Source organism: Dermacentor andersoni, chromosome 10, assembly GCF_023375885.2.
Source record: "Dermacentor andersoni chromosome 10, qqDerAnde1_hic_scaffold, whole genome shotgun sequence".
Lineage (NCBI taxonomy): Eukaryota > Metazoa > Arthropoda > Arachnida > Ixodida > Ixodidae > Dermacentor > Dermacentor andersoni.
In genome coordinates this window covers 115,906,978-115,923,561 of record NC_092823.1, presented here as the reverse complement: position 1 = coordinate 115,923,561, position 16,584 = coordinate 115,906,978, and the positions used below count along the sequence as shown (strand labels likewise).

The window sequence follows — 16,584 nt, the reverse complement described above, 5'->3', positions numbered from 1 at the left end:
GTTTTACCGTGGGCTCCCAAAGCCAACCGGCCTACCGATCTTCGGTTGACTTCCAATTCCGAAATAATATCCGATCTTAAGCAGAGAATGGCACTTGCCAACGTTAGCGTCGGCACCGTTACTCCTTTCCAGACTCTACGCACCACCTCGTACTTATTGTGGTCCCAAAGAGTTCTATATTTCCCTATTTCTGAGTTCCGCTTTGCCTTTACTTTGAGTTTATTTCGATGGGTGCATGAGCGAATTTTTCTTTCGTTTATGCATACGTCAAGGTCTTTATATACCTCTAGCGTACAGGAGGCGCTATCTAGAGGCTACGTGGGCTTGGTTGCCATAATGTATTCCGAAGAACCTTGTCTGCCACGGTTTTGAGAAGTGCAGCACTTCGAAAGCTATCGACGTCACACAATATGGCAATCTCTGGGAAGGGTTCTCGGAGAAAAAAAAATTTGGCAGCACGCACCTTGCGATGACTGTCGACGGTAATTCGAATAGCAATCGGGCAATGCAATGAGAGTATATTTCTGGAGCCCCATTTGTTTGACACATGCAGAGTTAATTCAAGACTATCGTTCATTCGGCTATACGTTGCATACTGCGATGTCGTCTCACTTTGCTTTGGCCCTCGCTTGTCAAGGTCGCCCATGGGCATTGAGGCATCACGGTGACTGTACGACACTGACGCAGTGACGATGGAACAAGGAACAATTTTGATATCGGTGGAACGACACAGGTGTACAACGACATATCGATTCTTAAACTATGACAATGGTATAATGACGATAACGTGATGACGACATGACGACACTGAGATGACGATATGTGACGACGACGGTATGGTGACAGATGGACGATGGCGTCTTTAGGACGACGACGCAATGATAATGGCATGACAACGACGGCTAAATCACGATTCAGCGACGACAGATGATTACGATAGAATGACGGACAAAGTAATGACGTCGATGGATCGACGAAGGTGGTATGGCGACTAGGGCATGGTGTTAACGCGATGACGATAGTGAAACAGCAACGTGACGACGATGGCATGACAATTGTATGACCCCGAATGCATGACGAGGGCTGTATGCTGACGATGCAGTGACGGCGATAGAAAGACAACGGCACGAGGACAATGGGATGACAGTGAGTGTAAGATGACAACAGCACGACGATGACTGTATCACGAAGCCTGTATGAAGATGATGGCCCCACTTCGACGTCATCACGACAACGGTCTGACAATGGAGGCATGATTGCGACTCACGATTACGTGAAGACGATGGCATGGCGAAAATCGGATGCCAAAGCTGGGATTACGACGACACAACGACGAGGATGCCATCATGACCACGATCCCATTTCTAGAGGCCCAAGCTATCAGACAACTTGGCCCACTGGGTGGCGTTGGAAGGCATGACGGCGACGGCATGACGAGGTTAGGATCACGAAACTGAAATGACGACAATGAGAGGATCACGACGGCATCTTCCCCAAGAGCGCACATCTAGTGGCCCAAGCAGGTATACAACTGGGGTCGCTGCAGGTCAGCGTGAGATTAGACAGACAGACAGACAGACAGAACAGAACAGAACAGAACAGAACAGAACAGAACAGAACAGAACAGAACAGAACAGAACAGGACAGGACAGGACAGGACAGGACAGGACAGGACAGGACAGACAGACAGACAGACAGCTGACGAAGACTACTATTAGCATTTATTAAAAAGTTGTAAAGAACCGTCCTTGGCTGCTCTGGCAGGTGTCTCTCCCCAGCGTAGGGTAGCAAACCGGATCTTCCCCTCTGTTTAACCTCCCTGCTTTTCCCCTTTCACCTCTCTCTCTCTCTCTCTCCCTATTGGTACCCCCACACGCTCATGCGGTACCATCTTGCAACCATTACCGCCTGTCTTAGACGGCACTATCTTCGAGATCGGCGCATGGAAACGGTTAGACACTCACAAGAAACCGCCGGTTACTTCCCAGAGAAAGCTAAGTGCTTTAATAACAACGACAGTGTGACTCAGTGACACGGGCGGCAGCTAAATGCAGAGCAATAACGACGCGGAGCTCGCTTGCAGGGAAGTCGGGGGATACTTTATTTAAACGTCCCTTTGGTGACAGTGCGCTCCTGCGAGATGGATGCGATGAAGGCGCTGAGTTGAAGGTGGCGAGTAACGTGGAGAAAGAGGAATGCGAGGCATGCTCGAGGATAATCTCACGGCTCCGAAATGCGTACCGCCGCGGAACGCTGACGTGGGCGAACACGTGTAGGTTTCGCGAAGGCTTTATTTAGAAAATGAAGAGGGCACGCTGTTGTGCGGTTTCGAGAAGGACTTGAAGTGCGGTTTCTATTCACACAAGTGCGCATGCGGTTCAATTACAGCGAAAAATGTAAGTAAGGAAAGGATAGAACAATCCTGTTTGCTGCCCTACGTTGCGAGACAGGAGAGAGAGAGAGAGAGAGAGAGAGAGAGAGGGGGGGAGGGAGAGAGAGAGGGGGGGGGTAGAAAGAAAATGTGGACTCAGAGAGCGAGCCACACCGGGTATGAACACAGGATCGTAGCAATCAACAGACGTTAGTGCTAGACAATACTACCACCATTTATACAGGTCTCTTGCCCTGAACTGTTATTTGGAACTAGCAAGGACCCGTTAGGTTTCCAGTTACAGTTATTCCTGTCCGATTTAGAACATCATTGCAGCAAAGAGAGTGTTCGAAACAGCGAACATCTTGTCAGAACACAAACCAGCCAAAATCTGCGTGCAACAGGCTATGGCGCGGTGACAATTTCCGTGATCATTAGCAAGGATCGCGCAGTACAGTAGAACAGGCAGAAAATAGCAACTTGCATCGCTCCCTCCCCACTCAGTTGCCTACTCCTACTTCTCCTACCCCACTTTCCCTCCTTTTGCAAAAGAGAGTTGGCAACGTTAGCCCCGCACGTGCCTTTTGGCGAAAACAAGAATAACAAGTGAAAGCAGCAAGAGACACGTTCGGGCAGCCTGCCATGATAGGTGTAAAGCGGGACACTTGATGCTGTGCTCAAAAGGAGGCGAATAAATAACAGGAAGATGGAAGTGTGAGAGCCACTGCAATGTCCCTCTGGCTACACTGTCAAGGTGTAAGGAAGTAAAGAGATTGGAAGATAAGAGAAACGAGATAAAGGGGGGAAAAAGGTCCGCGTAAGCGCGAGAAAATGTCCAACGACTCCCGCGGTGCGTATCTATATATATATATATATAAGAATGTCTCAGACTGGAATGGCAGTGCACGTGCCCAGTTTCACCGTCATTCTCTGCCAAAAAAGAACTGTGATTTTTTTTCTTTTCAGAGAGAATACAGAATTTCTTGCCTCGTGTGCAGTGTTTACTAAAAAGAATGCCTGTGCGAGTCAGCTTTGGAAGTTTGTTCCGGTTTTCCACCCTTTCTTTTCCCCTATTGATCCATATTTCCGGGCTCCCTTCGTGCGATCCATGCTTCCAGGGCTTCCTTTTTCTCCTCGCAGGGTAGCAAACCGAACTTCTTTCTGGCTGACTTTCCCCTATTCCATTGGTACCTCTCTTTGCTGCGGTTTGTCGTTAACCTCAGATGAGACGGCGAAGCAGACACACGACAAGCGCTGTTCGAGACTTGATTGTGTCATCTAAGCTCTGCTATCGCTAAACCTGCAAGTACGAACTAGCGCAGCAACACGTTCTGTTAAATAAGAAGATTACCGCTGTGGAAATGTTGGCTCCAAACTATAAGTCATCCCATGTTCGACAATAGTGGATCACTTCGTGTTTCCATCGTGTTTCCCGCAAACCGTTTGTTTTAACTTTCAGTGCAACATATATTCGATGACATTTCGCCAACCAATTTAACACGGTGCTACTAGATGCGCCTCGTATTCTTCAACCCGGCTCTAAAAACTCTTGAAAAGTTAGATCCAAAGCTTACTTTTCTGTTTTCCTTCTTTTACGGAAGTTGTTTATCTGTAGAAAAAATAAACACACAAACACACACTTCTTACTCTTGCTCGAGGCACGTTGGAGTGCCTGGACGACCTCATGGCCTTCGGCGTGTTTTATTCGCGGCAAAAAAAAGCAATACAGAACAGGAAACGTGGCAAAGAGTGCAAGAAAAGTTTCAAGGGGTGTGAAGGAGAGAGTTGTCCTGTTTTGCACGACAACGTCCTCTGACGTCGCTCGTTTAACGAGCGTGCTCTTTCTCGATGTCCTCCCCCCCCCCCCCCCCCCCTGAGCTTGGAAAATGCGCCTCCGCCTCGCGGAACATGCCCGCGTGCTTTCAAGCCGCCCGCTGGGTCGAAAATAGCCCCCTGGCCCCGCACGACATAGTGCGCCCCGCCTCCACATCCTCATCCAAGATTCCGAGTACCGTATAAACACGAGCGTAATGCGCGGGACAATCATCGCGCTCCACGAAGTATAGGAGAGGGAAAAGAAAGTATCCTACCGAAGTGCGACGAAGCCGACTATATTTCTGTTCACATAAGCTCTGAAAACATCGTCTCGCGGTAGTGCAAAGTGCAAATTTGTTTGGCCTAAATCCGATAGTAAAACACGAGCAAACAGAAAAAGATATACGTAATGGAGGCTGTATGTTACGGTACATTCAGTTCTGTGCAGTGTAGCGACGACTAAAGTATAGCTGCCAGCAGAATCATATAGCCAGAAGAGGTCAGAAAAACATCGCCTTGAAGCACAATGGCAGTGTGGTGCGAAGCACGAGGATTTGCCAGCTAAACACGCCAAGTGCAACGTGCGAACATTTCGCGATATTTCGTGGGTCAGCCTCCACTTCGAATTCAAAATTGGCCCTCTTGTGTGCGTGTGTGTGTGAGAGAGGGAGAGAAAGAGAAAGTGCATGGCCTTGTGGAAACCCGTACCAACTGCCTCGATCGCTGTGATTGCTAAGCTATATTTTACCCTCAGTGTCTCTCCCCCCTCCCTTGTTTCGTACGAAAACATTAACCGTGGTTGTTCGCACTCTCGTTATCGTGTCGAATTGGGTCATTTTCCGCCTGCGAGTGACGTCGCTGCCACCAAATTCTCGAGCTCCATGTGCAGAATTTCAGCCATTCACAAGCCAGGCTGATAGGATTCCCAACGAGAAATGATCGGCTCTTTTACCCAAACGACTGCGCCGGTAAATATAGCGACGTTTAAAAATCAGCCCTGCTTTTTGTTGCAAAGTCCGCTCACCTGTTGCTGGAGTTTGGTCGCCGGTGCAAAGTGAAACAGGGTGACTGAACGCGGAGAATGCAGCGCAATGCAGAAAAGCCCAACTGCGTCGAGGACGGATGCCCGTCATGCTTAGAAGAACCTTGCAACAGAGAAAGAAAAGCGAGCACTGTGAGGGCGAGAGAAAGGAGTGACGAAGGAGAGGGAACCCGTATATACCGTCCAATGATTTATGCCTCGCACAGTTCTGTCAGGCCGCCTTGGGAGGTACGCAAGTGTCGCGTCCTCGGGAGTGGAGGAAATAGGTTTTTTCTGGCAGGCAGGTAAGGTCGCTGGTTTTGAAAGGTCAGGGACAGGTTTAAGGGTGAAGAGATTTTTAATAACGAAAGGAAACAAAACAAAAGCAACAAGTCGCTAGGGGGAGAAAAGGAAAGTAAACGTCCCGACCACCTTCATCTAGCCCTTGCAGGAAGTAAATAACACATATGGGAAGCTTGTGAGAACAAGCCGGAAGCCTTGAGAAACTTGCCCCAGTAATCAGACAAAAAAAATAAAAAACGATCAGTGTAACAAATTTACAAATTTTTTTTTTCGCTTCCTAGCCTAGAAGTTACGTTATTAATAATTTACAAGTTCGGCCGTATACTTCTGTGATTTACTTCATGTGGCTGTATTACAGATTTTATTTGTTTCTTTTCTTTCTGCCCTATAGCTGCCTCCTTCATTTCCCTCACGACGGTTGCTGACAGGTTCCGAAATGAAGAAAGACGCAAGAAAATAAAACAGGGATATTCAGCGTTCGGTAGAAAATTGGGGTAATCTGCGGAAAAAATGAACATGGAGGAACGACCTTACAGCACGGGCAGTGGACGGGAAAATAAATTTAGGGTGACGCGAACCCGCCTACTTTCATAAAAGAAGCGGAAGGTTAAAGGTACACGTCATCTCAGCACTGCTTGACGCAGCCTTTCCGCTAAAAAAAAAAAATAAAACGTCATAGAGGTTTCGCAACTGCTCTGGATTCCTGATGTCGAGCTTTATTTTTTTCTTTCCGTCATGTATTGCAAGGAATTCTGCGAACTTGGTCATAGACGTTCCAACGACGCGCGCATAGTTTTACTTATTGACGCTGTCAGAGCGCAGGCTGTGTTTATATATGGAGGGTGCGGCTGACGCCAGACATAGTACACGCTTGAAAGGCAGGCCCTTGAGGTCACAAACTTTATGAGGCAGGCAAAATGAGGATGGCCGATAACACTAAAGGAAACCTTGGGAAAGTAATTTGTAGAGATCCGTTACGTTTCCCATTACGGGTGTTTTATAATCACCCGCCACGCCCGGTGGCAGACCCTGGCTACAAAGGTTGCTGCGATATCCTACAATACGTGTTTTGTTATCACATCTTTATAGAGGTAGGCAGCGATAAAGCTTTTGTGACGAAACCACTTCATTTTGCGTTTAAGGCTCGTCTCTGAAATTTGCAACAGAAATAAATGCCGTTACATTCACTACGGTATTGCTGAATACCGGGTCGAGAAACCAGAATAATAACTCTGCTCTTTTATGAGAAATCTGCAGGACCAACGAATTAAAACGATATATATGGTGGCGACGGGGGTGGTCGTGATTGTCCAATACAGGTACAAGATATTGGGTACAGAGCCGAAAAAGCATTGTTGGCTTAGCGGGAACTCCGTACCCTTTTACAGTAGAACGGTTACAGCACGTGAATGCCGAAACACGCATGATGCATCAAGATTGTCTGCAAACATTCATGTACGTTGTGCACTGATAGGTAAAGTACAGAAACATATTCATGTACACATCCCCGCCATTACGGAAGCGCAGTGGCGTCTAAGCTATTGAGGAAGGGCGAGGAGGGTGCAAATTTAACTGCGTCGTTAGAAGATACGGTCCCTGGAATTTTATTTATTTATTTATTTATTTATTTATTTATTTATTTATTTATTTATTTATTTATAGCATACCCACAGCACTTCATCCTCATTGCAATGGGCGTGTTAGGTGCGTCTATTCTGTCGCGCCTTTCTTTCCTGGCGGGGGTCGGAGAGCACCGTCTATCGAATGTGCCAACCTAGCTATAGCAGTAGAAACAGTCTCCAAGACGCCGTAAAATTGCATGTAGCGTGAGACGTGAAATGGTCGTAAATGCTGGCGCTGAACCATAAATGTTTTGTGAGGCGAAACCTCAAGCTAGACATGTTAAAAGTGGCAAAGGAATACAGAAGGAAAAATGACACTTTTGGGCTTGAGTGGACGCTTTAAATCGGCTAACAGTTGCCCCTTGGTGGGATAAGAAATGCTCGTACAAAGCCTTGTACGTATGTAAACGCTTTCATTCCGCGTTGAAAGCACGACGAAGTTTGGATAGCAGTAACGTACGTACAGGCCTTTATCTCTAATGCGAAACGGATAATACATGTTGATAAGCCTTAAAATGCGTTCTCGCAAATGATGAGCTGATGAAAAAAAAATTATGTACATCTAGTCGCTTGATCCTCTGAAAGTGCATCATTAGCAAAATAAGGCAAACATTTGGTTGTCTGTGTTTCTGTAGCAGTATTGAAATAACGAAGGTTTGATCTTGATATATTTGAAATAGACAATGGCAAGCTCGTATCCGTTGAACAGGTTTGGGTTCAACTCATACTTTGTTCAATGTCTTTTTTTCTTCTCCAGGGCTTTCTTCTCCCTTGCCTCTGCAATTGGAGAACTGGGAAAGTACTGGAGACGTCACCATGGTCGCTGGCTTCACGGCGGGAGATAAAGACCACAGACTGATGACTGCTTGTACGCTGGATAACCTACGCGCCCTCCTTCCTCCTCGTTATAAGCGTTAGTGGTTCTTGAACATAGCAGGACACCCTTCACTAAGCGACGGTGGTATTTCGTGGGAACATTACAATGACTTGAAGCTGTGGACAAAGTGTGGACCACCTGCGCCGCCAATTCAGGAGCGAACACTTGTATTAAACGCTCACTGTATAACGCCGAGTGCCATTCGATCGAACGCGTAACTGTAACAAGGCTTTCGTCGATAAGGGGAAGAAAGCACGGCAGCTGAATCCGTATCGGAGGCCTCGACACGGTTTAGCGACTATTCAAGATCTGAACGCTGACTGAACGCCCGGACTGAACGCCCAGTGTTGAATGCCCGCAACATCTGACTGAGAGCATAAGTGATAACGAAACGTTCGTTGAAAAGGTGAAGAAAGTGCGGCAGTTGGGTTAACATCAGAAGCCGTGACAGCCTTCACTGACAATTCAAGGTCTGAACGCTCGCACTGAACGCTCAAGGTTGAACGCATTTCGCCGGCCCGTTCATTCAAAAACATGTTGAACGCTCAAAACGTTCACTGGTTAAATTGAAAAAGTACGCCAGAGTGAACTTGTTAAATCACGTCCTGCTTTGAAAGCACCACTTAGTGGAATTTCTGAGCAGTTATAAACACCGGCCTATTTTAGGTTCCTGGTAGCTGTAACCCATTTTGTTGGAGTTTATCAGAAGCAAAAACTAGTCCACATACATAACGCCATCTTTTATTTATTTTTTCTGCCAGGCAGCGAGGTAGCGGTGCCTTAGAAGCGCTCGCAAGGACTTCAATATTACTGGCAAAGAATTTCGTGCCTGAGACAATGACACGAAAAAGCGATTGCGCCGCGTTATACCTTTTCCTGACACCTCGGAGGGAACGCCAAGACCTGTCCACTGGGTGAATCAATAAACAGCCGCCAAAATCGTCTGGCGTTCCTTTTATTACCGAGAGCTGCCATTGGTTGAAAGAGAGCGTGGGTTCGCGAGTTGGGAAATATTTAATCTAAAGCCGTCGGTTGCGCACTGTGACGAAAAAGCTGCTCAAAGGGCGCGGGTGTTGAAGTGCTACGGCGAAGCATTAAAACACTAGTAACTTTTTTCGCTTGTAAACGTCGTGAGGAAACTGCTCAACATACTGCGGTAGACACGCTGTCACCGTGGTAACATTGACATTGCAGTGGTAGACGCACGGACTCTAATAGATAGCATTGCAAACTAACAGACTACCTGTAGCTGATCCCAAATTTGACTGGCACAGTCACCAGGTCGGCGTACAGGGACAGAGTGAGTGTGAGTTTGACAGCCGGGCCTTGGTAGGTAGCTTCCACCTAAATTGAGCTTTCGCAGTTTCTGACACGAAAAGGAAAAAAAAAACATTGGAAAACTCAATTCCCTGGCTCTCCTACATGTAACGTCAAACCGTACAGCGTTCTAGGAACCGTTTTGTGCTCATCGGTAACTGTGATTGAGAAGAGATTAAGCCCTTACACTTCCTATACGAGCTGCCTGCTTCGAAGATCTAACGGTGTGCCGATAGGGTACCTACCAAAAGCATCCGGACGGTCCACCCAGCGAATAGCGACAAGTCGCCGTTGTAGGCTCGGTCACATTCTGGAGCACCGCGAATCGAGTAAACTTGAAAAAAAAATATACAAAATAAAAAAGACTCGGCGAACGACCTGCCCGTGCGCGCTGCGAACCACGTGCTTCGTCGAGGCCACTGCGATGGAGAACGTCGCCGTGTCGGCCGTGAGCTCGCTGGAGGACAACGCCACCATACGGGAGTACCTGGAACTTCGGCTGGGCCCCCAGCACATCCTGCTGCCCATAGTAATCCCGCTCACGGTTCTGTACGTCGTGGTGTTCGTGAGCGGCGTCGTGGGCAACGTCACGGTGTGCCTGGTGATCGCGCGCAACTCCCACTTCCAGACCCCCACCAACTACTACCTCTTCTCCCTCGCCATCTCGGACCTGCTCATACTCGTCTTCGGTGAGTGCGAGTCAAGACTGTGTCTGGATGCTGTTTCGCACGGTATTTTTTTAAAAGAGTGGCTTGCTTTGCGTGTTTCCTACTAATGTGCCCCGCACAGTGTACGATAACGCCATCCGCACTCTTGGTGCTGGGAAGGGGACGCCGCTTCGAACTAGACACTCTAGTTGTTCGAAATAGGGAGCTGTTTTGCGGATGTTGTGTGCGTGTGTGATATGTACGAGTGGGTCTTTCGGTGGATCACCGTTGTCATCGGAAGTAGCGCACTACGCGTGGGGTCAGTAGAGAGAGAGATAGATGGACAAGTTTTTTGAAAGCGCGGGAAAGACATTGCACAAAAGGTAGGCCAAACCCAGGACAGGCAGCTGTTCTGTGTTTGACCTTCCTTTTGTGCCGTGTCTTTCGTGCGCTTTAGAAATGTGTCAAGTACGCACCAAGCAGGCCTACGGAAGTTCTTCTAATATATATAGACCTTTACTACCAGTTGTGCGTATGAAACATACATTAAGGTATATTTGTCTCGCTAGTATTTTTATGTGTGTTCCGTATTATTCATATGAAAATGATATAAAGTCTTCATTGGAATGCGTACCGATTCCTGAAGGAAGGTACCGAATAAGTAAACGAAGAAAACGAAACCATGTGAATTTTTGCAGGAAAGCTCTTCAGCATGATTACTGCCCTGACACTTTCCGGCTTCCGAGCCAGAGCTCAAAGGCGTATTCCAAAAGCTAGCATCTGACCGTATTGCAGCGACACGCGCTTTAAGTGACCTCGAAGGAGAACCGCGGGCCTTTGAATTGAGTTGGGGCTGTGTCAAGGACTCCTGTCTAAGCTTCGGGTGCTTTCTAATCCTGTCGCAAAGAGGGCAGCGTTGAACTTTCGAAGCAACGCACCGGAAAGTTGTATAGGAGGAGGGTGCACAAAGGGGGGGGGGGGGGGGGGCAGGGAGAGCATGGGTGGCACATGGAGGGGCTAAAAAATAGTGGAAAACAAAGGCCCCTTGTGCTCTCCCTGGAACGTGGTCCGATTGAAATGGTCGAATTCAAATTCACGTTCTTAAGGTGACGCTTCATGTGACGTCAGAGCCAACGGAGGTTCTCGCAAAAGTTGCACCCAGTTTGTTCTTTAGCGATAAAAAAGGAAACCTTTAACCGCAATCAGCCTCTCGGTGTTTATTTTTCCTTTGCAGACAAAAACGAGTGTTCCACGCTTTCGTATTGCCCGGACTTGCGAAACGTTCGCCACTTAAGTGATAGTCTTTGTCCCGTCCCTGTATACCTGACACATGACACGCTGAAGCGACATGTTGCTTTCTTTTATTTTTCTGGAAGCCACGCATTCTTAGCCGTTAGTCGCGCACTCTGCCGTCGTAAAGGCGCCGTCGGGTCGATGACGCGAGGACGACGGGCGTAACGCCAAGTGGAGCGTTCCGAGCGTGAAGAGGTTGTAGCCGAGGCCGCAGATAATGAACGGTGTCAAGATAGCGGGAGAAGCAGGACAGACAGGGAAACAGGGGCAGGGTGAAAGGGTGTGCCCCCTATGCCGGAAACTGGCATCTTGCTTTCTTTCTTTTTTTGTAATTTCTGCTGCGCGACGCTTAATGACACGTTGCCCGTAAATATCCTCTGTCGGGCTTTTCGCTGAGCTGGAAGAACGGATGCTCGAGGAAACACGATGACACTTCCATTTTCGCAGCGCTCTAATTGTCTTCCTAACCACTGTTTGCAAGCGGCCGGTATTACAGCCAACTTCCGGCTGCTATCACACGCATGGGCGTCTGTCCCAACTTAAGGGGGGCTGGCTTAAAGAGCAGCTGCTATACATAGAGACACTGACAGTGAAAAGAAATGCGCTAAGTTCCAAATCCTCTAACAGGATTTCCTCCAACGGTATGTATTGGGATGTACTACGTTGTTCTACACGCAGTCCCATCCAAATAGCGAAATAATTTTTTTTTTCACTTCGGGCTTCGTCCAGCAGGAAGGATCACGACATTCCCTACTAGAGCGATATAAAAAAAACACAATGTCATAATATTGGCGTGCGCCTGTGGTCACAGAATAACTGTCGGTAGCATAGTTGCCATTATGACGGTACCCTCTTTTCGTGCTCCCAGTTGACGAACGGCCACCTACTATCTCTAAGAGTAACAGCAGTCGCCCAAACAATGAACGTCGCTGTAGCCCATATTTTGACAAGGGGATTCGCTTTCGTCCGATCGGACGAGAAGAAGAATCTGGCGAACATAAGTGCCTGTCTACAAACGTTAGCTACAAGGACATCCCTTGCCCGAGCACTACTGATCTGTTGAGGACAACATCTACCTGCGAGCAGCTTTTTCGTTTGGATTACTACCGCTATACTAATACTACCAGGGGTAGCCACTCCTGTGTTTTACGAGCAAACAATGAAGATACAAGAAAAGAAAGCTACTTTAGCGACGACTTTCTTGTAGAGGGTAACAAGAGTAAAGAGGAGGAGAGTGGGGAAGACAGCGCAGGTGAGGGAAAGGAAAGAGAGGGGGCACCGGAATAAATGGCGACGAATGAATCTTTGGAATTACGGGTTGGTTAAATGCATGTTCGGCTAGCAAACATTCACATCAAGGCGTTTCGTATTGTCGAAGGCCTATCTAACAAGTCGCTGTGAATTATCACATGAACAACTCAGTTTTATTGCTTGGTGAAAAATACGCGGCTGCTTTTTCTTTCGAAGCTGTTTGAGGCCATAAAGATTATTCCTTTCTCGTTTTGCACATCTGTCTCCTAACGTAATAGCAAAAGCTTTCGAAAGTTTTGGATGGAAGCAAGGCTAAAGCTGGTTAATACTCCTCCCAGAAGTACAGCAAGCTTTATGACACGTTTCTTTCTTTTTTTTTCATATTTTATGACGCCATCTGAAGAGCATCTAAGCACCGTGGGGAGCGCATTGCTCTTATCGGTAATATTGGTAATTTATTCGCGCGCGTCTCTGTGATGATGTTGCATCAGTTCTAGTTCCCATCCGCAAACTACATCGTTTTTTTTTTTAATCCGTAAACACAGCCATGCCCGTAACTGTTTTGTGGATCTGCGCACTTCGCCGGCCGTGATTCTCCCTGCAACTCCCCCGCTTTTCCATTAATGCCTTCAGGCACGCCAGTTCCGATATAAAGAGAAAACGAGTGACGTGCCGCACATATTAGCACCGCTGTTCATCCGCCCTATGGCGACGGCCTGTTGCTTTATCATGTTCTCTTCTTTTAGCATCTATAGCGTTCGGTATCATAAAGCTGCAGGCCGATCTCAACATGAATCCCCGGCATTATTGCGCAAGTGCAGAGCTAAATTTGCGTAATGCAACGTAATGCGACTCGAAGTAGTCGTTCCAAAAATGATCGGCAAGAGAGCAAAAAAGAAAAAAGCTTGCCGTTGCTCTCCGTTCGCTGGGATCATGGGTGGTTTTATTTCCCCAGCTCGCACCCGTAAGCACGCAGCGGGATTTACGTCAGCGAGCAGCCTCGTCTTTTTTTTTCTTTTGCCCTGCTTCGTTCGTTGAATGAGGTACTATAAAATCCGCATGGGCGTATCGCGCAGGTCACTAAACTATAAGTCCTTCCCTCCCTTACGACTGTCACTTCTTACTGAACAAAATATAAGCAGATAATGTTATAGTTGTCCTCGTTTCTTTTTTTAGTAGCTCAGCCAATTAGAAAGACGAATGGCACACACGCACACAAAGAGATTAGGTCTATTTTTAATGTTCTTGTAGTGCCTGAATGAATCTGGCTGGGCACGTAATCCCCTCTGCGTCCGTAAGTTTGTACAGCCTACTTACGCCATTATCACTGTCCCCAATATCGCTTTATCCAACCGTGAATCGAATGGGATTTCGCTCCTGCAGACAGCCACACACTCGGCAATTGGTTCGATCGCTTCAACAAAGTAGTCTCGCTCTTCATGACGGTGATCAAGTTGCGTCGGATTTACCGGTACTCTCTTTCTTTTTCCCGGAGACAGTCGTTCGAGCCCTGTGCTGTCGTAAACTGGCTTGAGGCCCTTCTCTGATAACAATGGAATGCGGGGACTCACACGTATGGTGTTTTAAACTCTTATGTCATATTGAACTCTGTTTTAGAGGGTTGTGGCACCCTACGGAGTACTTTTAAGTTAACTCCCTTGAAAAGGTGTTGTCCCCAATTTGACTATATTTTCGAGATGTATCAAACACCCTCCTTACCTTTCTGCCCACCCTTCTCTACACTCTTAAACAAATGTACACCTTTTGGGGTGTATATTTGCCACACAACAATATTCGTCATCTGTCTTGCTGGCACTTCCTTTCTTGAAAACGCTGCGCTCGCTACTTTCCTGTCGAGAATGCTCTGTCATGCTGATAACGCGCATGCCGTTCGTGACGTGGAAGTACCGGGCTCGCAGCGTTAAAGAAATGAAATGCGGACAAGACAGATGACGATTGTTGTTGTGTGACAAGATACGACCCAAAGGGTGTAACCTTGCTTAAGGGTGTACAGAAACCCTCTCCCTGTGAATATGCATAAGTAAATTAAACGCTCTCCTTTGGGGAGTATCGCTACTTAAAAGAAGTTGCCAGCACTTATTCGTTCTTATAGCGCATTGTAAAGCAAGAAAACAGCTGCCACATTGCAAATAACTAGCTATACATGATACCTCAGTTCACAGCACTCACTGTTTTTTTTAGCTATCTCGAAATTTATCTCGTTCTAGCTTCCTCTAGCGAACCGTGCTTTGAGGATGAGTTGTTTTTTAATTTGTTCTGCTGGCTTGAATCTTACAACAAAATCCTTGGGTTTTACGCGCAAAATCCGCACTCTGTACATGAGGCACTCCCTAGTGAGGCACTCGAGAATAATTTTAACTACCTATATCTTTAACGTGCTGCTTTATCTAAGTGCACGACCTTTTTTTTTTTTTTGCATTTCGCTCCAACTGAAACACGACCGCCACGGTTGGGATCGAACCCTCGACTTCGAGCTCAGCAGCGCAAAGCCATAGCCAGTGCCAGTGAGCTACCCTGGCGCGTTCTGTGGCTTAATTTTTTGCTGTTTGGACCATAAGGTCTTCGGCACCATTTCAGCCAAGCAACCGTAATTTTTTATCACCATCGCGCACGACATCACCGGTGGCCATTGAACATTCTCTCTAGTCATCAAATTGCGCCACACTTCGAATTTTGCATGCACAGGCGACCAGCAACTCGGGCACTGCGCTCTGAAAAACCAGCCCAAAAGCATGTGAGAGCAAGCAAAAAGCTTTGGCTCGTTGCAAACGAGTATATCTACAGCGCAGCAAGAACTCGCTTTCTAACAAGCGTAGTTTTTTTAGTGCCATGGTTCGTGTCCCTCGGGGTCTGCTCCAACAATTCAAGAGTGGTGAAATGCCACCGCCGGCCTTTGTTAGCCTAGACCTGGTTCTTTGTCGTTAGACCCGCGAGGTGTTCGCACTTTTTAAACGAGCCATGCAGAATTCCCATAACTATCGCGCGTAGGTTCGTTGCCTAAGGCCGCTTTACCGAGGGCCTTTGAGCATCGACCGCGCCGTTATGAGTTGCCCCCGGCAGTCCTGTTTAACTTTAGGTTGCTTTGATTATATTTATTCATTTAATTATATGGAGTACAGCGCACTGCAAGCTCTTCTTTTTCTATATTCATGTTCTTTCAAGAATGTCTGCGATATTCTTCTCAAAGCGTCGCACTCTTGCTAGAGTGTACTGAACGCTCGGAAGACAACGTCGTCAAAATAAGCCGGCTTGTTCGTAACTCCCTCCCATGCTCCGCTGCCACCACAGTGGATGTAGAACTGCGACATAACGGAGACGTACGGTGCTACATTGGCGAGCCTGAACAACCTATGAAGTTGATAAAAAAAATTGAATTATGGGGTTTTACGTGCCAAAACCACTTTCTGATTATGAGGCACGCCGTAGTGGGGGACTCCGGAAATTTCGACCACCTGAGGTTCTTTAACGTGCACCTAAATCTAAGTAAACGGGTGTTTTCGCATTTCGCCCCCATCGAAATGCGGCCGCCGTGGCCGGGATTCGATCCCGCGACCTCGTGCTCAGCAGCCCAACACCATAGCCACTGAGCAACCACGGCGGGTAAGCTGATAAAACGATAAAGCACTTAAAAAAAAAACGAACGAAAAGTTCTACAAATTAGCGCCTTAACATGCCTGAACTACGAAAACTGTAGTCGAAGCGAGGGGGAAAGCGTTTCGTCGCATCTATAGCTCTGAATGTGTTCATGACAACCGAGTAGTTGGTAAAATTGCAGACGGTGGTGAAGCGGTTCATATTTTATAAGAGGAAGTTTCTGTGGGATCCACTTTCCCCTGCTCTTTGAAAACGTTGCTTAATAGAGTATGGTGTGGTACAATTTGCACGTTAAGCGCATCGTAAAACATCGTAAAAAAGTGAAACATCTTTTACTGCCTTTTATGGTTTTATGTGACATAAAATGTGAAAGTTATTGTCATACAAGTACGCTCACGAGATAGATAAAGATAGAAAGATAACGCTCAAATTGCTATCGAGTGGTCATACTG

The 16,584-nt window shown here is 47.1% G+C and overlaps 1 protein-coding gene across 1 annotated transcript in view; it reads left to right on the top strand.

Annotated features, from left to right (window-relative positions):
- Positions 1-16,584, top strand: part of LOC126544792 (neuropeptides capa receptor-like) — a 71,230-nt gene that overhangs the window by 35,203 nt on the left and 19,443 nt on the right. The window contains exon 2 of the mRNA XM_050192260.2: positions 7,890-10,015. Coding sequence (XP_050048217.1) covers positions 9,751-10,015 — 265 coding nt within the window. The 5' untranslated portion in view covers positions 7,890-9,750. The remainder of the gene's footprint in view (positions 1-7,889; positions 10,016-16,584) is intronic.